The sequence below is a fragment of the Anolis carolinensis genome, chromosome 1 (genome assembly GCF_035594765.1).
Source record: "Anolis carolinensis isolate JA03-04 chromosome 1, rAnoCar3.1.pri, whole genome shotgun sequence".
Lineage (NCBI taxonomy): Eukaryota > Metazoa > Chordata > Lepidosauria > Squamata > Dactyloidae > Anolis > Anolis carolinensis.
This window is the reverse complement of record NC_085841.1, coordinates 144,431,853-144,453,507: the sequence shown is the minus strand read 5'-3', so window position 1 is coordinate 144,453,507 and position 21,655 is coordinate 144,431,853. Positions and strand designations below refer to the sequence as shown.

General features: G+C 43.9%; 1 protein-coding gene across 3 annotated transcripts in view; it reads right to left on the bottom strand.

The window, feature by feature from the left end:
• grhl1 (grainyhead like transcription factor 1) overlaps window positions 1-21,655 on the bottom strand; it is an 80,557-nt gene that overhangs the window by 49,612 nt on the left and 9,290 nt on the right. For all 3 annotated transcript variants that reach the window (XM_003215382.4, XM_016996598.2, XM_016996607.2), the window contains exon 2: window positions 4,033-4,219. In XM_003215382.4, the coding sequence (XP_003215430.1) occupies window positions 4,033-4,219 (187 nt within the window). The remainder of the gene's footprint in view (window positions 1-4,032; window positions 4,220-21,655) is intronic.

Sequence of the window (21,655 nt, the reverse complement as noted above, 5' to 3'; positions counted from 1 at the left end):
CTCCAGCACTGAAAGCTGCTATATCAGCAACACCTCTGCACTTAAACACCTTTCCCTAACAAACGCAAGCCATTTAAATGACAGTGGAAACACCCGCTTTAATCAACAGAAATTAGAGGCTGATGACAAGTTTTTAAAAGGAGTAGGAGAGTTGTAATAAATAGCTTCCAGTCCAAATATAAGTGGGGGGGGGGGGGAGAGGAGATTAAATGTTGTACAGAATGAGTAAGAGGGGATTGGTTGTAACAGTACCAAAATTATAAAAAGTGCTTTGTTAGCTTATAAATCAAGAATGAGATATCTGTTTTGAGAACATGTATTTTCACTGCTGATTTGCATACTTGAGAATTTCCAACCCATATTCTACATCTGTTCCACTATCAATCAGGGTGCAAGCAAGACTGTAGCAAGGAATTGTGACAATGGTCCTGTTTCTGATTATAACAGTTTCATTTGCACATGGGAAAAAGGTTGAAACATCCTAATTCCCTCCCCCCATGATCACCAGCACAACAGACCTCCACCTCTCAGTGTGGCTGCTGCCCAGTAAAGTAGATATGGGAGGGCATTCATGATCATAGCAATAGTGCTCCAATGGTAACTAGTACTGGTGAATAGGAAGCAGTTATGGACCCAGGAGTATAGGTTATGAATCTATAACAGCTATACAGAATGTTAACCCCCATCTTTTTTGCCCCAAAACTAAGCTGAACATTCTTAAACATGTTTGGGGTGGAACTATTTTTTAAACAGGGTCCCCTACACATGTTGGGCTTGTAACACCTAATAGGATGGAAGAGATAGAGTAGGAAACATTTACAAGAAGTAAACTAGCAGATGGAGAAAGGGTTGAGCAACATCCACTGACTACCCCACCAGTGTCTCCTGAACTGGAGAAGGAGGTGGATCGTAAACTCTCATCTGTAGTAGTAATGTAATACCTTTTTTTTAAAAAAAAGCACTTACACACCCACACACACACCCACACACACACACAAAGAAGGCCAGTTCAGCAAGTAATAACACACACAAAAATACATTTTAACAAAAAAGAATGACAAACTCGCTTGTTTAAGGGTGAGGTGGTGCTGGTTAAAGACTCCAAGGCCCTCAACTGCCAATCTAAGTTGCTCTTACCCAATCCACCTGTACTTTCACAAGACTGTAAGTGCTTCTTTTTTCCCCTTTCTTACAAGGTTAGAGCTCAACAAGATGACATCACTGGGTCAGTAGCCCCTCAAGCCCTGTAGCAGGTCTGACAAGTTTTAGATACTTAAAATAAGCATATGCTAAAGGTAGCTGTGGTAAGACTCTTCTAGGTTTAAGAACTACCATTTAACATGAGATATGTGGACCTTCATTAGCCATCTTTGAAAGGTGATACACTCTCTCCCATCCTTAATTTAGAACTATGAAACAATCAAATAGTTGGAATGATGATACAGAGATTGGAAATTTATTTTTCTGAACTATAACTCCCAAAAAAAAAAATCTGCAGGCCATTAACAATACTGGCTGGGGGTTATTTTTCTCTAACTGTTAGAACAAGGTGATGTTAGATGGCTCTGAATGCCTTAGAATCAAAGCTTTTCAAGTCAATGGGATGTACTCCCACAAAAGAGCAGAGTAACCTCATATGGCATCTGACTAGTGGCAGGCAACCAGTGTGACTGCTGCGATTTTGTATAATAATAATAATAATAATAATAATAATAATAATAATAATAATAATAATAATAATAATAATAATAATTTTATTTGTATCCCGCCTCCATCTCCCCCGAAGGGGACTCGGGCGGCTTACAGCTGCCAGCAACCTATTGTTGTTGTTGTTGTTGTGTTGGTATGCGCTTTCAATTCAAATTTGACCCATGGCAACTCTATTATAGAATTTTCTTGGCAATCCATTGCTTTCCTCTGAAGTTGAGAGAGCAGGACTTGCCTAAGGAGACCCAGGAAGTTTCCATGTCTGAGCAGGGTTTCAAATCCTAGTCTCCCAGAATCCTAGTTCAACACTGAAATCATTGCTACATGTTAGTTCAGTATTTAGCAGCCAAGACAAAGCCATTTAGAGCTGTTTTCCCCAAAGAGTTGGGGGTCATAACCAACCAAGAGTCATGTGTTATGGAAGTTGAAGTTCAAAATACATTCCGTTGGCTCCTGCTGCACTGACAGGCAGCAAATACTGGCCTATTTATCCATATAACTCATTCAAGTGTGTAAACAGATCATCCACTTAACCCACTTAAGGAAACCCCAGAATGAGGAAAGCTTCCAGAGCACGTCAATACCATCATAAGGAAGTGCTAAGAAAACAAGGGTGTCAGTCCCCAGGAAATGCAGGGTACTTCAGCTGCTGACAAGCTAAAGCACAAAGAGAACCTTGCCAAGGATCCAACCATGTAAGGGCAAGAATCATGAAATCTTCCAAATATTGTTTGGACTTAGGCTCCCAGCACTCAACAGGTTGTTTCCAGCAACACTAAGAAGGCCATATGATTCCTTGATCAATTTCAATGAGACATATCATGGAAGTCCATACGCAAGACAAGAAAGAAAATGCCTTCTCCTCTTGCTTGCCTGCTTCCCCACTCTGCTAGCCAAGATATGAACCAATACCTGTGGGTATGACACCACGTTAGCTGCCATAGCTTGGTACTAGAGAACCACAGGAGCTCTAGTTTAGCAATTCTTTAGCCTTCTCTGACCAAGAGTGCTGATTTCTCACCAAACTACAACTCCCAAGATCCCATGGCATTGAACCATGGCAGCTAAAGTGGTGTCAAACTGCATTAATTCTACAGTGTAGAGCACGTATGGGCAAACTTTGGCCCTCCAGGTGTTTTGGACTTCAACTCCCACAATTCCTAACAGCCTACTAGAGGGCCGAAGTTTGCCCATGCCTGGTGAAGATGCACCTTATGAAATCAAGAGTATGTATATATATCTGCCTAAATAACCTGTGGCTAAGTTGGCCAGAGGATATTGGGAGCCATTTCAACAGTGGCCACCCTCATTCTTAATGACAAACAACTCTGTATGTTACTTATCATGTGTTATAAACAAAAAATAGCAATTGTCCTGAATCTCCTGCCAATTCATTTCATTGCATGAATCCAATTCAGAGTACTATAAGATAATTCAGTTTAATTCAAGCAACGTGGCTACCCGGGTTCATCTAAAATGTTGCCCATGCCCTTTGCAAGCCTGGTATGGCTAGTGATCAGCAATAAGAGCTCATCCAAGTTATCAAATCACAAAATTACAATGAAGGACAGCATAAACCAAGGACTCAGGTCAAATTTCCTTGGTTCCATTGACATCAACAGAATTATTTCCATGGTTACTGAAACAAGTCCTTAGTCTTTTCCTGAGGTTTATAATACAAGTACTGCCCGAGTTACAAATATTTGACAAATGAGTCATAGCTAAGAATGGGGGTAAAAAAGTGAGAGAAATCTACCCTTATAAAGGGAAATTCACTCCTGAAAGAATTGTCATGGGTTAAAGGTATCGCCACTGAAGCTTTATCATTAGTCCTTGTTTCCACAACAAGCCAATTTTTTCAAAATCCAATTATCACAGGGTGTCAACCCTCCGCCCCATCTATATATATATGACTGGAGGTACACTTACAACAAATTCAACTGAAGAACAAACCTACAAATCTTGTTCGTAACTTGGGGACTGCCTGTACTTTAATTCCTATCTCTCTCTCTTACCCATCTATAAATTTCATTTTTAATATTCAAGACAGCACCCAACAACAAAGCACACCAACACTGTGACCTATTAAGGAAACATTTCAAAACAGGTAGCTCTGTCATGGGAGGAGTACTTATCTGACACACAATTGTTGATACAATGAACTATTTTACTAAAAAAAAAAAAACCAGATTATACTATTAGGAGACACTACATAAGCAGCTGTATTCTGTTTGCCTCCAAGTGGTAAATGTTTAATGAAGAATGTGTGTCAGTTCAAGCACACCTTGATCTGCCCATCCAGCATCTCAAATTCTAAGGACGTACCTTATAGTAATCATACAAGAGGCCCAAGGCAGCGGCACTGTCTTCATCCCCATTAATGCTCATCATGGCTTTGGTAGCCGCCGTAAGTGGGTTTTCAAGAAAAGACTTCCAGGCCTCATCCTCATTAGTAAACTGTCGCCTTTGGGAGTATAGAGCATCATTCTGCAGAACCAAGACTGGTCTTTTGCTTTAGAGACAGAGAAAGTAAAGTAAAATTACAAATGAGTTAAAAGCAGCCACTGAATAGTGTTCATAGACAAGCACTTCCACCACATACAAAAATTGAGATACTGTAGTTCCCATTCCCAGCTACAACCCCACACAACTGAATGGCCATGGGATATGTCCTGGAAATCCAGAATGACCAGAATGCACAAAGGCAGCAACAAAAAGGGAGTTTTCAAGGACTCTGATCTACAGACAGAAGGCCACACAGAACTACTACTTACTGTATTTTCAACATGCATCTAATGTTAAAAAGTCTGTTACAATTGCATTTTGCTCTGATGAACATATTAATTGGCATATGAATACTAGATATGATTCCCACTTTGTTCAATTCAGGGGGGAAATCCATCATCTCAAAACAAGAAAAAGGGCACATCATTTTCAGTCCTGCCTAAATAAATACATGCTTTGGCATCTGAGGGTACAAAGACTGTAGAATTAATGCAGCTTGACCCCACTTGAACTGCACTGGCTCAATTCTATGGAATCCTGGCGGTTGTAGTTTTGCAAGGTCTTGAGCTTCTCTGCCAAGGGGCGCTAGTAATTCACCAAACTACAAGTCCCAGGATTCCGCTGCATTGAGGTATGGCAGTGGTGTCGAACTATATTAGTTGTACAGTGCAGATAAGTCGTGTACAACTGTGGCCCTTCAAGTGTCTGGGACTCCAACTGCCAGAAACTCTAGCCAGCTTGTCCAATGGTCAGAAATTCCGGGAATTGAAGTCCAAAAAACCTGGAGGACTATAGATTGTGCAGGCCTGGTGTAGATAAACCCTAAATTTTGCATACCTAAATGAAAAGTTATACTTTTTTGCCCAATCACAAATTATCCTGCCTTAAATACATAATAGAGTGGTACGGCTGGAGACATGTTTTCATTGGTTTACCTTAAGCCATGGGACAGAGAGCACCGGTTTCCAGCAGAACACCTCTCTTTTCCACACACTTGAAAATCAGGAAACAAGCATCGCAAACCCAACCAAAATTGGTGACTTAACTTTTCGTCACCAATTTTGGGGTCTAAAGTTGGATGCGCTCAAAATTATATAGGCTAGAGTTTGGGCACATTGTTTGGGTGGAAGTGGGTTTGGACTGCAACTCCCAGATCAACACCAACACCCTGCTACTTAAATATGTGATTTAAGATTTAAGCCCCTTCTATACAGCAATATAATCCAGATTATCAAAGCAGATAATCCACATTATCTGATTTGGATTATATGAGTCTACATTCAAAGCAGATATACTGGATTGTAAATGGTAGTGTAGGAGGGGCCTTATTTGTTTGGATGTCAAATTCCCTGGCTTCTTTCAAGCCAGATGACCTGACACTGTGACATTTCAGTTAGCTCTCTGGAGTTTAAGAAGGACAAAAGATCTAAGATGGGATTTCATATGTGCAAGACAATGGTTTTACAAATGAGCTGCAAACTCCCAGTTATTTTGCCATGAACCTATGGGCCCTTCCACAAAGCCAAATAACCCAGAATATCAAGGCAAATAATCCACAATATCTGCTTTGAACTGGATTATCTGAGTCCACACTGCCATATAACCCAGTTCAATGAGGATTTTATACAACTGTGTAGAAGGGGCCTATGAAGCACAGTAGGAAAATATCATTAATAACAATATTCATCATCATCATCATCATCTTTATTTTTATCCCTCCCTATCTCTCTGAGGGGACTCAAGGCACTTTATAACAAAAATGGCAAACATTCAATGATGACAAACTTAACAAAACAGATCAAATCATAAACAATAAAATAAACAACATTGAGATGTACTTACAGAACACTAAAAATAACAAAACTGAAATTTAGATATACAAATAAAACATTTGGGACACATTTAACCAATACATCTAATAATAATAAACTGTTAAAACATTAAAAGTATAATGCAATTTGCGGCAAGCCAACAGGGCTGAGGTAGATTTCCATTATCTGAGTCAGCATGTTTAATAAAGTGTTAATCCTCCTCCTCTATGTGTGCTAGAGTACATAGATGAGTTTTAACAGCTTTTTAAAGGAGAGGAGGGAAGGGGCCATTTTAATTCTTTCGGGATGGAGTTCCAGAGGCGGGGAGTGATCACGGAGAAAGCCCCCTCTCTTGTTCCCACCAGCCATGCTTAAGACGGGGGTGGGACCAAGAGAACGGCCTCCTCCGCAGACCGAGGCACCCATGCCAGTTTGTATATGGAGATGTGGTTTTTCAAATAGTCTGACCCTGAACCGTTCGATGTTTATTGTTTGACAACCATTTATTGTTATCGAACACCACTACCCCCAAATAAAAAGTATCTATAGTTTTCTAAGGACATCAAGCTGAAATGGTATAAAAGGATTAAGTCTTGGTTACCCTATGACAGGACTAGCAGCAACATGGACTCCCCTTCCCTCTGGCTATATCTGTACACAACTTATCAGGTTTTTAATATATTTATAGCAGAAATGAACATGTAGCAAATGTACTGGAATCCCAGCTACCAGGGACATTGGTCCCTGCTTGACCAGCCTCAAGCAATGACTCACAAGCAAAGCTTTTTGTCTAGCTCGGGTGAGAGAAGGCATTGACATTTCTATGTAAGCATCTCCAAACAGCCAGGAGCAAAACCAAGAAAACAACTGCTACATATTATTTCTGCATTCTATATGTATATAGACACACACTTATTGCATTTATTTCCGAAATCCAAAATACATAAATTGTTTTAGGGCCCAATGGGTTGGCCAATCCTCACTCATCAAGTAAAGCTTCCTCCTGACCAGGCCTTCCATTGTCCTCAGGGATGTGGATCCCATAGTTCCATCATGCCCTGCTGAGTACATGCCAACCTCTCCTCTGTGGACTCCTCCCCACCCCCCTGAGCCTTGTCTCTACCTGGCTGGGAGATTTCCCACCACATCATTGAAGGCTCAGCCAATTCTTGGCCAGGGAGGGAAGATTCAAATTGTAACAATGAAACGAACTCTATTTAGCACCTTACAGGAGCACATGTTTTGCAGACTTGTCCTTTGGGCCGAGAGCCCACAAGTCTTCATCTCTGATCAGGATGAATAATAAAATGCCTCTGTCCTTGTCTTCAGCTGCTTTGGTGAGTTAATTTTAATCTGGAAACTTTGGCTAATAATTGCTAGCATTCCTTGTCAGGCAAATATCTCAAAAGTTTTGTGGCCTAGATTCCATACCATTATCATTATGCTGTAAGACCTCTAAATTTATGATTCCCATCAGGGGTGGGGGCAAAGGTCCTTGATGTTCAACTCCCAGAAACCCCTGTCATTGGCCATTGCAATCTGGTGTTTCTGACAACTGAAATGCTATATCATCCCCACCCAAAGGCTGTTAAGAACCACTGGTCGAAAACTCCAGTATACAGTTCACTTCGTATACTTCAAAAACAAAATGCAACTTTGACTCTTATTCTTTAAATTATAAATGTTTTCAGAATTCTAAATACTGATAATACAAGAGCTTTATATCACCCTGATTGTCTAAAATGCAACGGCCAAGGCCAACTTCGAATTCTACTAACCTTCCAACAAGCAATCTTAACTGCAGGAAAAAGGGTAAAAAAAATCACTGCTTAAACAACCAGATTATGCTGGCAGTCTACAAACGAACAGACTAGTAGGACAAATACCAGGTTCACCTAAGCTTTTTCTTAAAAGTGACTCATTACTGAACAAACTCATCAGAGGCTTGTGTGATTATTCAGCTCCCTAAATACACTTGAATTGCAATCCTGTACACATAAGCAAGACTATTGTGGTGGGTATGCACTGTTATGATGGCTAAGGACAAACAGACAGAGGTGGGTTGAGTCTCTCAAATTTGAACACTGAATTTATATTGCTGCACATGTACAGAGAGAGAGGCATCTATTTTTTCTTCTTTATCAATTATCATTAGAAAAAAAATCTCATGCTGATTGAGGAATTTTGGAGCCTGTGACCCACTCAAGTAAATTTCCCCTTGATCTGGCTTGCACAGCACTCCTTGGATACCAAGAGTATTCAGATGACCTTTTTGTTCCCCAAGCTAACATGAAGTTCATCTCTGAGCAAATATTATTAGGAAAAGTTAGCATTTAAAACGTGACTTGTAAGAAGTTGCTGAGCACGTTCGTTATTCCTATCAATGGACTGAGCTAGCTTTAAACCATTTAACATGAATATGAATACAACAAAATCCACAATCCACCCAAGACTGACAACTTTATTGGCCAACCAATACACTCATACATCATACAGGCTTTCAAACCTTGGATAACATATATTGTGCATTTTGGTTGGCTGATAAAGGCATTTCAGTCAAAACACTGTTTAATTTGAGCATACACAAAGATTTGTTAGTATTTACGACAGAAAGTGAACACAGCTTAAAATATTGCTGAGAAAATTGGAACTACAAAAACGCAAGCTACCATCAACCCATGAAGGAAAAGAGAAAAGAGGAAGGAGGAGCAACAGAAATCTATGCTGATTGGACATATAAAGATACATACATATACGATATTCTCAGTTCATTGCAGGCATTTGAGAAATACTGCGTATGAAAATTTATGCCACAGCATTCATAGAGAATTACATTTCAGGAAAGCCGCTTACACATAAAAAATACTAAAAACAACTTACAGCAGAGACATATTTACCTACTTGCATGTCCATATGTCTGTTTACAAAAGATGACTGTCATTTAAGCAGGCACACAATACATCTCTCTCTAGTGGAGAAGACTTTGAACAAGTGGCGCTGTGTGCTTGCTGCTCAGCCTGCTATCTACATGTTCTCTATTGATGGACAAGTACAGTAATACACATAACAATGGTAAACAATAATAATGTCAGTAACAAAAATAGATATACAGTAGAGTCTCACGTATCCAAGCTAAACGGGCTGGCAGAAGCTTGGATAAGCGAATATCTTGGATAATAAGGAGGGATTAAGGAAAAGCCTATTAAACATCAAATTAGGTTATGATTTTACAAATTAAGCACCAAAACATGTTTTACAACAAATTTGACAGCAAAAGCAGTTCAATACACAGTAATGTTATATTGTAATTACTGTATTTACAAATTTAGCACCAAAATATCGCGATATATTGAAAACATTGACTACAAAAATGGCTTGGATAATCCAGAAACTTGGATAAGCGAGGTTTAGATAAGTGAGACTCTACTGTACTTAAAAGTATAAAACCCCACTTCATTAAAATGCTCAGTAAAATGCAGCAATAGCTGTGGATAAAATGGTCAATTTTAGTCATGTAAATACCCGGGTCAAACAAAGTGCACGATTCCACAGGAATAAATTAATTTTAACCCTGATTGAAGGACTGCTTGAAAAGCCATGTTTTAAAATATTTATGAATACATTGAAATGTGTGGGTTAGTCTAATTTCTTTGGGAAGGGTGTTCCAAAGTGGAGGTGCCATCGAGAAGGCCCTCTCCCTCGTCCCCACCAACCGCACTTGAGACAGAGGTGGGACCAAGAGTAGGGCCTCCCCCGGCGAATTTTAGAACCTGTACCGGTTCATAGGGGGGAGATGCGGTCACAAAGATAGGAAGGAACTGAACCGTGTAGGGCTTTGAAGATAATGACCTGCACTTTGAATTGGGACCGGAAACTTGTCAGCAGCCAGTGAAGCTGCTTTAATAGGGGCATGGCATGCCCCCTATAGCTGGCCCCAGTTAGTAATCTGGCTGCCAACCTTTGCACTAACTGCAGCTTCTGAGCAGTCTTCAAAGGCAGTCCCACGTAAAGTGAGTTACAGTAATCCATTCTAGATGTAATTAAGGCTACTACTGTGGTCAAGTCAGGCTTTTAAAAGTACTATCGCAGCTGGCGTACAGGTTTTAACTGTGCGAAAGCCCTTCCAGCCACTGCTGACACCTGAGCTTCAGGTGTCAGCGCTGGGTCCAGGAGGACCCCCAGACTGTGGACCTGTATCCTCAAGGGGAGTATAACCCCGTCAAGCACAGGTTGCCACCCTATAGCCCAATTGGCCTCACGACTGACCAGAAGGACCTCTTCCTTGTCTAGATTAAGTCTCCGCTTTTTAGCCCTCATCCAGTCCATCACAGCTGTCAGACACCAGTCCAAGATCTGGGGAGCTTCCTTGAAACAGGGTGGATAAGAGTAGTAGAGTAGTGTGTCATTCGTGTAGAGTGTCACCCAACTCCAAAACTCTGGATGACCTCACCCAGTGGTTTCATGTAGATGTTGAAAAGCATGGAGGAAAGAATGGAACCTTGCAGGACCCCACAGGTCAACAGCCAGGGGTCCGAGCAGGTGTCCCCCAGCATCACCAGAGTACAATCCTCCAGAAAGGGGCAGAACCACTGCAGAGTAGTGCCCCCAAGACCCATCCCGGAGAGTTGACCCAGAAGGATACCATGATTGATGGTATTGAAAGCCGCTGAGAGGTCCAGGAGAACCAGTAGGGACACACTCCCCCTCTAGTTCTTTGCGGAAGTTATCCTCCAAGGCGACCAATGCTGTCTCCATTCCGTGACCAGGTCTAAAACCAGACTGTGAGGGATCGAGATAATTAGTTTCATCCAAGAATCCCTGGAGTTAGAAGCCACCACTCACTCTAAAACCTTGTCCAAAAAAGCAAGATTAGAAATGGGCCAGGGGTTATTTAATTCTGAGGAGTCAGAATTATGCAAAATATCAATAATTTCTGCAGACAATACCATATCACTTGCAGAAAATAGCAAAGACCGGAAACAGCTGCTGTAGAAAGTCAAGCAAGAAAGTGTAAAAGTGTGATGACCTATGGGCCTTGTAGTCCTGCTCATGACATTGTGATGCCTGATGAAGAAGAAAACTTGGGTTTTTTACCTTCCCAGTCAGAACTGGATTCTTCCCAGACAGATTCTTCCCAGCCAGATCTGGGAACCTTGCACCTGCAAGAGGGTTATGTTCCAGAAGTATGTCAAACAAACACTGAGGCTACATCTCCTGTGTTTTCTCGCCATGAGTTTTGTAAACAACAGAGAGGTTTGGAAGCGGCCTCGCGCAGGAGTGCTAGAATAATTGCTAAGAATTTAGCCAATTAAGCCTGCTTTCCATGAGAATCTTTAAGGAGTCAAACATCTGGTCTCAGAGATTAGCTTTCGTTTCTGGTTCCCAGAGAACTGCTCTCGGCGGGAAAGTTAGACTCTATATAGGTGTTTTACCCGCGGAGTAACTTTGCGGAGTCAATTCGTCAGCCTCCGGAGCGAGTTGTGTCTGGACAGCGCGCTCCGCTTCAAGCCTCGTTCCTGCTCAAGCCTTGTCCTTGTTTCCAGCCTTCGCTCCTGTTTCCCAGCCTTTGTTTACCTACGGACCTTGCCTTGTTTCCCAGGACTAAACCTTGCCTTGTTTCACGGATTTTACCAAGTTATTCCACGGACCTTGTTCTTGTTCCTCGTTACCTTGTTCCACGATTCAAGCCTTGTTTCAAGTATCAAGTTATTTCCTAGCCTTGCTCAAGTTCATGGACTAAAGGACCTTGTCATCTCCCCTCACTTTGCCTGGCAAAGTGAGTGTTTCGGTTATTGGATTACAACTTTGGACCTTAATATTTCATATTGGACATTGTTTCTTTGGACTAATTTTGACCTTTCCTGAAAGGTCTGCTTCTGGACTAACTTTTACATTTGCTTTTATTAACTTTATATATTTCCTTAATAAAGATATTAGATAGAATCTGGCCTCTGCGTATGGTTATTGGTGCTCTGTAGCCTGGGTCGTGACAGTTTGACTCCGCCACCCATAAGCACCAATTAACCAAGGCCAGAATGTCTACCGGAACCGTGCCGGGTGGGCAGCCGCTTACCTACACCATCGACAAGGATGAGGTGGACCGAATCCGTGATAAGCTCAATGCACAGGATGGGGAAATAAAGGGTTTGAAGGAACGCGGAATCCGTCTTCCGGCCATGGCGTTGCCAACCAAGTTTACTGGAGAAGCTTCTAAGGTTCATGTTTTCCGTCGCCAATGCCAAGCTTATCTAGAGGCCCGTGATGCCGAGTTTCCCCAGGAAGACATCAAGGTGGCGTGGATTTACAGTCTCCTAGACGGGCCAGCGGCTAACTGGGCGACGGCTCTGTTCGACCAAGCCTCCCCACATCTAAGGTCAGCGCAACATTTCTTGGACCACCTTAAGGCGACCTGGGGAATCGAGGACAATTTGGAGGCAGCCGGGCACAAACTCCGCCGCCTCTTCCAAGGAGACAGACCCATGTCTCAGTACATAGCCGAGTTCCGAGTGCTGGCCCACAACACCGGCTGGAACGATGTTGCCCTCAGAGGACAATTTCGGGAGGGTCTCAACATTGAAATGCTGGAGGAAATCTCCAAGGTGGATCCTCCCCAAACGCTTGAAGCACTCATCGATCAATGTTTACGGGCTGAAGTCATGATTGCCAACAGGAAACAGTGGGTACGAGGCCAGAGCGGTAGAGCTGGGGCAAAACCCCCCGCTCCCGCCAGCGTTCAGCCGCGTCCAGTGTGGAGACCCCCACCACCATCCCCATACCCCAGAGGGAGCGAGGAGGTGCCGATGCAGTTGGGCAATGTGCGTCCCAGATTAGATGCCGCCGAGAAGGCCCGCCGCCAACGCCTAAATCTCTGTTGGTATTGCGGGAATGGGGGCCACTTCGCCAGAGAGTGCCCAGCCAAAGGGAAGCCCGCCGCCCGTCTTGCGGCGGCGTCCTCCACGGAGACGAAGACGTCTGAGGCGGCTGGCACACCGCCGGCGGGGGAAGCCAACGACCGGGCGTAGAGAGGCTCGCCAACCCGGTCAAGAAACCCATTCAAGAGCCGCCAACCGGGGTCCTGTTCCTTCTAGTGGTCACCTTATGGTCAGCAAAAAAGGGACCCGTCATGATCCACGCCATGATAGACTCAGGAGCTACCAACAATTTCATTGATAGAGAGTATGCCGACTCTCTGGGATTACAATATCATGACTTCAAGAATGCCCGTGTGGTGCAAGCCATCGATGGCCGCCCTCTCAAGACGGGCCCCGTAAGCCAGTGGTCGGAACCCACCAGGATGTGGATAAGGGAACATATGGAAGAGATTTCCTTCTTTGTTACTGAGGTTCCCCATTTCCCTGTGATTTTGGGGATTCCATGGCTGACACTTCACGACCCAAGCATCTCCTGGTCCAACAGAGAACTGCAGTTTGCTTCAAAGTACTGCCAAAACCATTGCCTCGTAGCCAAGGTCTGCCATGCCACAGACACCGAGCCCATTATCACCTTGCCAAAGAAGTACTCCGAGTATTGGGATGTATTCAATGAAAAAGAAGCCGAAAAATTACCCCCACATAGGCCTTATGACTGTGCCATTGACTTGGTGGAGGGGGCCCCGATCCCGCGAGGGCATCTCTACTCCCTGACTGAACCAGAGCAAGAGGCTCTCAGGGAATTCATAGAGACAAACCTTCGCAAGGGATTCATCAGACCCTCTCAATCCCCAGCCGCCTCCCCAGTGATGTTTGTGAAGAAGAAGTCAGGGGAATTACGCTTGGTGGTGGACTACAGAGCATTGAACAATATCACTAAGCGGAACAGCTATCCCCTGCCCTTAATCTCGGATCTATTAGACCGACTTCGAGGAGCCAAGGTCTACACCAAGCTGGACCTACGGGGGGCTTATAATCTAGTTCGCATCAGAGAAGGGGACGAGTGGAAGACCGCCTTCCAGACTAAATTCGGATTATTCGAGTCCCGAGTTATGAATTATGGATTATGTGGAGCTCCCGCAACGTTCCAGCATTTTGTCAATGACATTTTTCAGGACTATCTAGATCGGTTCTTGATCATCTACCTGGACGATTTTTTGGTGTTTTCTAGATCACAATCAGAACATGAGAACCACGTTAAAATGGTGTTACAACGATTGCGGGATCATGGACTTTATGCCAAGCTGGAAAAATGCGCTTTTGATCTACAAGAGGTAGATTTCCTGGGGTACCGCATCTCGCCTCTAGGGCTCTCCATGGACCCGGCAAAAGTTTCAGCAGTATTGGAATGGCGGGCGCCAACCAACAAGAAAGAGGTGCAGCGATTCTTGGGGTTCGCGAACTATTACCGCAAGTTCATTCCAGATTTTGCCCGCTGGTCTGACCCAATCACCAGCTGCATCCGTGGGAAACAGCCCTTCCGCTGGACTGATCAAGCAGAGAAAGGGTTCCAGCAACTAAAGAAATTATTCACATCCCAGCCAATCCTTCAGCATCCAGATCCTGAAACCCTTTTTGTGGTGCAAGCGGACGCCTCTGATGTGGCAATTGGGGCTGTGCTCCTACAACCGGTGGGAGATCACCTTCATCCTTGTGCCTATTATTCTCGTCAACTTACCGCACCAGAGAGGAACTATACCATTTGGGAAAAAGAACTATTAGCCATAAAGGCAGCTTTTGAAACTTGGAGACATTGGCTAGAAGGGGCCAAATTTCCCATTGAAGTCCACACTGATCATCGGAATCTAGAACATCTAAGAACTGCCCGCAAGCTAAATCAGAGGCAGCAACGTTGGGCTTTATTCTTTGAACGTTTCAACTTCCAGATTCATTATGTGACCCCAGCCCAAACCAAGCAAGCAGACGCCCTGTCACGTAAACCGGAATACGCTGCAGGACGCAAGGAGACCTTTGAATCCCAACTACTACAACCCGAGAACTTTGCCACGCTCACAGTGGGGAACACCAAATCCACTCCCATTGATTCAACTCCCTCTACTCCAGGACCCATCTGTGCTCAAGAAATCAGGGCTAGTCAGCAAGCAGATGCCTGGGCGCAGGACCAACTTCGTCAAGGTCTGCATTTTCCCTTTTCGCTTAAAGATGGACTGCTTTGCTATAGAAATCATGTTTATATCCCACCCGGACCGGGCAGGGAAAAAGCACTTCGTCTGTGTCATGACTGCAAACCAGCAGGGCATTTCGGACTATTTAAAACCATGCATTTGATCCTAAGAGATTTCTGGTGGCCCAAGATCCGCAAGGATGTGGAAAAATATGTCAACACCTGCCCAGTATGCCAGCGCTCCAAGATAAGAAGGGAGAAGCCCTCAGGGCTTCTACACCCCCTTCCTACCCCATCTCGCCCATGGGAAATAATTTCTGCGGATTTTATCACTGACTTACCACCTTCCTGTGGATTCACCACGATCCTAGTGGTGGTGGACCTTTTCACCAAGTTAGCCCATTTCATTCCCTGTGAAGGCCTTCCCACGGCCCAAGAGACTGCAGATTTATTCCTCCAACATGTTTTCAGACTACATGGATTGCCCAAGAGTTTGGTCACAGACCGTGGATCCCAATTCACCTCTCGTTTTTGGAAGGCACTACAAAAACTATTGGGCATAGACTCTCGTTTATCTTCAGCTCATCATCCCCAAACGGATGGGCAAACGGAGCGCACCAATGCCACTTTGGAACAGTACCTTCGCTGTTATGTAAACTACCAACAGGACAATTGGGCTTCTCTGTTACCACTGTCGGAGTTTGCCTACAACAATGGAGTCCAGGCTTCTACAAAAGAAACGCCGTTCTTTGCAAACTACGGCTTCCATCCACGTTTCTTTCCCCCTGTCATTGAAACTTCAGAAGTTCCCGCAGCAGAAGATTGGCTGCAGGAACTCACAGCGGTGCAACAACTTTTGCTCCAGCAACTGGAACAAGCCAAGGAGGACTATAAACGTCACGCGGACAAACATCGCCAGCCGGGCCCCGAAATCAAGGTAGGAGATCGGGTTTTTCTGTCCACTCGCTTTTTGCCCTCCCATCGCCCTTGCCGGAAGTTAGATGCCCGTTTCATTGGCCCCTATCCAGTGGTGGCGCAATTAAACCCCGTGACTTTCAAACTCCAACTTCCGCGTTCAATGCGCATTCACCCAGTGTTTCACCGCTCCCTGCTCCTTCCGGCGGATGGTGTGCGGCCAGATGTAGACCGGCCGGCCCCCGTCCCTATTTTGGTGGATGGGGAGGACGAGTTCGAGGTTCAGGACATTTTGGATTCTCGCTTTCACCGCCGCCGCCTGCAATATCTCATTGACTGGGTGGGTTTTGGCCCTGAGGAACGCTCTTGGGAAGACGCCTCCACAGTCCATGCTCCTGATCTAACCCGTCGCTTTCATCAGACCTATCCCGCCAAGCCACGACCTCGCGCCTCGGGGAGAGAGTCCCAGTTTGGGAGGGGGCTTGAGGAGGGGGATAGTGTGATGACCTATGGGCCTTGTAGTCCTGCTCATGACATTGTGATGCCTGATGAAGAAGAAAACTTGGGTTTTTTACCTTCCCAGTCAGAACTGGATTCTTCCCAGACAGATTCTTCCCAGCCAGATCTGGGAACCTTGCACCTGCAAGAGGGTTATGTTCCAGAAGTATGTCAAACAAACACTGAGGCTACATCTCCTGTGTTTTCTCGCCATGAGTTTTGTAAACAACAGAGAGGTTTGGAAGCGGCCTCGCGCAGGAGTGCTAGAATAATTGCTAAGAATTTAGCCAATTAAGCCTGCTTTCCATGAGAATCTTTAAGGAGTCAAACATCTGGTCTCAGAGATTAGCTTTCGTTTCTGGTTCCCAGAGAACTGCTCTCGGCGGGAAAGTTAGACTCTATATAGGTGTTTTACCCGCGGAGTAACTTTGCGGAGTCAATTCGTCAGCCTCCGGAGCGAGTTGTGTCTGGACAGCGCGCTCCGCTTCAAGCCTCGTTCCTGCTCAAGCCTTGTCCTTGTTTCCAGCCTTCGCTCCTGTTTCCCAGCCTTTGTTTACCTACGGACCTTGCCTTGTTTCCCAGGACTAAACCTTGCCTTGTTTCACGGATTTTACCAAGTTATTCCACGGACCTTGTTCTTGTTCCTCGTTACCTTGTTCCACGATTCAAGCCTTGTTTCAAGTATCAAGTTATTTCCTAGCCTTGCTCAAGTTCATGGACTAAAGGACCTTGTCATCTCCCCTCACTTTGCCTGGCAAAGTGAGTGTTTCGGTTATTGGATTACAACTTTGGACCTTAATATTTCATATTGGACATTGTTTCTTTGGACTAATTTTGACCTTTCCTGAAAGGTCTGCTTCTGGACTAACTTTTACATTTGCTTTTATTAACTTTATATATTTCCTTAATAAAGATATTAGATAGAATCTGGCCTCTGCGTATGGTTATTGGTGCTCTGTAGCCTGGGTCGTGACAAAAAGTACAGTTACAATTGAAAATTAACCCCCCAAAAAATCATGATCACAAATGATTTACATTCTTTTAAAATGAATTAAGTCTTTATGTATCTGGGCGCCATCATCAATTAAAACAGAGACTATAGTCAAGAAATAAAAAGAAATTAAGACTTGGAAATGTAGATATGAAGGTACCACCCTCAAATGTAATGATATATCACGGAGTACCAAAAGAAAGTTCATGACATTGTATTTCTGATTTCTATGTAGGACAGCGAAAGCAGTACTGTAAAGTAGGCTGACAGAAAGATAATCAACTCATCCAAAATGTAGTGCCACAGGAGAGTTCTATAGATACCACAGATTGCTAAAGACAGATAAATGGGCCCTAAAGCAAATCAAACCTGAACTCTTCTTAGAAGCCAGAATAACCAAACTGAAGCTATTGTGCTATCATGAGATGGCATGGTGTGTATGTGCCTTCCAAGTCAGTTGTCAACTTAGAGCAATCCCATACATTTCATAGGGTTTTCTATGTTAATGTGGGATTTGTGTATTGGTAGTGTTTAAATGAAATTTGTGTCTTGTCTGTATTGCATACTGATTGCATTATCCAGAGTGTGCTATAGTCTGGAAAGAGTTAATTACTGAGAAGCTGTGATGACCTTGATGTGTGGCTGGAACTGGGGAGTGTCCAGACACAAGTGTGTGCATTTGCTGATTGCATCAGTTCAGTTCTATTCTGAGCAGAGATGAGTTCTGTTTGCCTAGAGTGAGAGTCCTGTGTTTGTCTGCAAGTCTGTTTGTCTTGTTTATTACTGCTTACAGTAAAACTTTGTATATAGTTTTACCAACGTCTCTGATGTCTCTTCGTTCTGCGTTCCACTGATTCCATCCAACTGCTGCTGCGCTGTAAATTACTCTGACATTTTAGGCAAAACTGCACTCCTACATAGTCCTGCCAGTTCTTTCAGAAATATAGCATACAGCCCTTGGTATTCGTTGCTAGTCTCCCATCCAAGTACTGCTTAGAATTGACTCTGCTTAGCTTCCACGATAAAAGAGGATCTGGTGTTTTTAGGGTGTTTAGGCTTTGAGATGCCATTACTCATAACAAAAAATGAAAAGAGGTGGATAGAGTCAAGCTGTTGATGAAAAGGTATTTTGGAGGTCTCTTATTCAAACAACCCTTCAACTAAAGGACTGCTCTCTATAAATTGAGACAAATTACAGTAATGCAAGTTACATTAGTAAATAGATGTGCTTCAATGATGGAAGGGACTTTTCTGTTTCATTAAAGGAGGCAATGATTACACCACTACTGTGTAATGTAGTGACAGAGTAATAAATAGGAGGTCAAAGGAATGTACAATTGGATAAATGATGGAAAATTACAGACTCTAAATTACCCATCTGGAAGAAAGTAAAGACTGGTTGCCCAATTTTGAGCATCCCCCAGTGCCATGGGTGATTTTAGATTTACATGGATATTGGATATTCACCTAATGAATTACAGTTCTTTGCATTCCTCCCCCCCCCCCCCCCCCCCACACACACACACACACCCTTACTGGCAATTATCTGGGGCTCAGCAACATCTGGAGGGCCTCAGAATGCTCACCTCTTTTTAAGATTCTTATTAATCAAGTTTTGAGTTTGCTTATAAGGTTGAAACTGCCCTAGTTGACAAAGCTGTATTAGGCAATACAAGGAAGTGCAAACATTATTCTCAGCTAAATGTAATTTAGTCCCAACTAGAGTAGAATTGGTGAAATTTACAAATAAGTGTCAATTTACCAAGCATCCATCAATTATTTAAGTCTATGCTGAGTACATTAAAAACTGGGTTCAGCCCCCTAGATCTCTCTGAGCCTTTTAGTAACATGAACTATGCTTGCTTGTGTGATACGGGGATGGGAGATGATGCAGTGAACCTCTACCCTGGAGGAAGATACCAGATGGAGAAAGAGATGTGCTGCTTATTCCACTAGCAATTTTCTTGGAATTCCACAAATTTTCTCTTGTATACATAATGAAGTTTGAGAGTGCTCAGTACAACTATCCAAGGTTCAGTTACTATGATGTCCATATATGATATGAAATATGATATTTTGCCCTGACATCAAATCTAGATGAAGTAATGCATTTACTGATGCCTCCAGTGAGAGACTGAATGGGGGCAAATGTACTGAAGATCAATCAAGTTGGAGAAGTCATTGATGGGAGACACAACTGTCTCTAGGCAATAGGGCTTTTAACTGTTCCAGGTAGAGTCATGGAGCAGTTATGCAGTTGATGTTGAGCACATCAGCCCCCGCACTCACATTGCTTTGACACCCAGCTGATCACTGCCAGGAGTTCCACAGGCTCATAGAATTTCCACTCCAAACTAGCTCCAGTCACTCAGAAACAGTCCCCTCTTCAAAGCAGGTACAATAGCTGAAAGCCACAGGCAGCTGCTCTCAATTAAGGCTCCATTGTCCTTTGCTACATTTTAAGCAGAGAAATAAATTGTATCTGCTTTCCCCTTTCACTTCTAGCCTGCAAAAGAGCTCCCCTTTGCACTCTTCTTTTACAACCTAAAAAACTGACAATAAACCCCTTTCCAAGCCACAGATCCATGCTGGCTTGACCAAGGCGGCCTTATTATGAACTTGGGAGCAAGGGAATGCGGTTTTGCCAATTGCGAATACGGAAGCCCGCAAAACCTCCATATCTGCGATTCACGGATTTGCTCCGGACCAATTCCATTTCACTCTGAAACACTTTTAAAAACAAACTGCTATCTTGCTTTTTGCCGCAATGGCCCCAGTCTCTCTCTGCCAGGATGAATTGGTTCCCTTTCCATGAATGAATTCCCCTTTATGAATGAGCATGGGCAATGTGATCCAAACTGCCCTTGTTCCTTCTTATGAACCCCCAAGGAATCAAGGACCCCCCCCCCTTTCCCTTTCCTGCATGAACCCCTTGTATCCCTTGTGCCGTCTCCCAGCTCTAGGGGAACGCCAAAGCCTCTCTCTCGCCTGCTGGAAACCTCGGGGACCCCTTGCTTTGTCCCCCATAGGAAACACAGGGGAGATCGAAGCCCCCTGAAAATCTCATGGATGAAACTTGTGTATGTCTCCCAACACAATGGGAATGCTGAATCTCCTTTCTCCCCCATTCTAAGTCCTATATGTGTCTTCTATCCATTTTATTATATGTTTTTTATTATTATTTCTTATAAAATGAAGAAAAGCGACCTCGTTGTGAACTCTGGCCAAGCATTCCTTTGACCTAGGTGCCACTAGCCTCCCCCAAGCCCATATCCTTACTCAATGGACTTATCATGATCATCATCTGAAAATAGCACAATGGACTCTTTCTTAAGCTTCGGAGGACATAGACAGACCACTTAAGAGTTGAGCAACCTTTGGACATTTTAATCAACTTTCATAAATGGCATATCCCCTCTCCGGAGGACAGATGCACTGCAGTTTACCAAGACATGGCCACCTTCCTCTCTCCGGATCCTGAATCACATAATCCCATCGAGATCACTGATACTAGTGACTTTGGGACAACGGAACTGACATCCAGGTGTCAGACCCCTATTCAAGGGACTTGTTATTCAACGTTCTTGTCAATAGGACAAATCCAGCTTGCAGGGCCCGAGGGTTCTCACCAGGCCGCTTGACAATGGACCCAGGATAGGGTCACTCATAATCCTTTCAAAAACATATGTTTGCCTTTGTTTCTCCTGCTGCCGCGCCTCCATCTCCCCCATTGGCTAGCCGGGGAGAGATGTCACAAGAGAAGCTCGCACTCTCATTGGCTGAGGTGCGCGGGCCCCCAGACTGCTCTTCTTGGTCTCTGACATCAGGGATTCCCCTGATCGATCAGAAAAAAAACCGGTCGGGTGGGTGGAAGCGGAAAATTCATACTGTAAAACAGGGGTCCCCAAACTAAGGCCCAGGGGCCAGATGCAGCCCTCCAAGGTCATTTACTTGGCCCCTGCCCTCAGTTTTAGACTTAGGCTTTAGACTTAGAGCGCCGTTCCCTCTCTATAGGGGTTATTTGTTCCAACTGTATTTCTATGGGTTTAGTCTTCACTGGACCAAGACGCACAGCGGCTCCAAACTACAAATCCCAGGATTTCATAACACTGAGCTTTGACAGTTAAAGTGGTGTTAAACAGCATGAATTCTGCAGTGTAGAAACAATTAAACT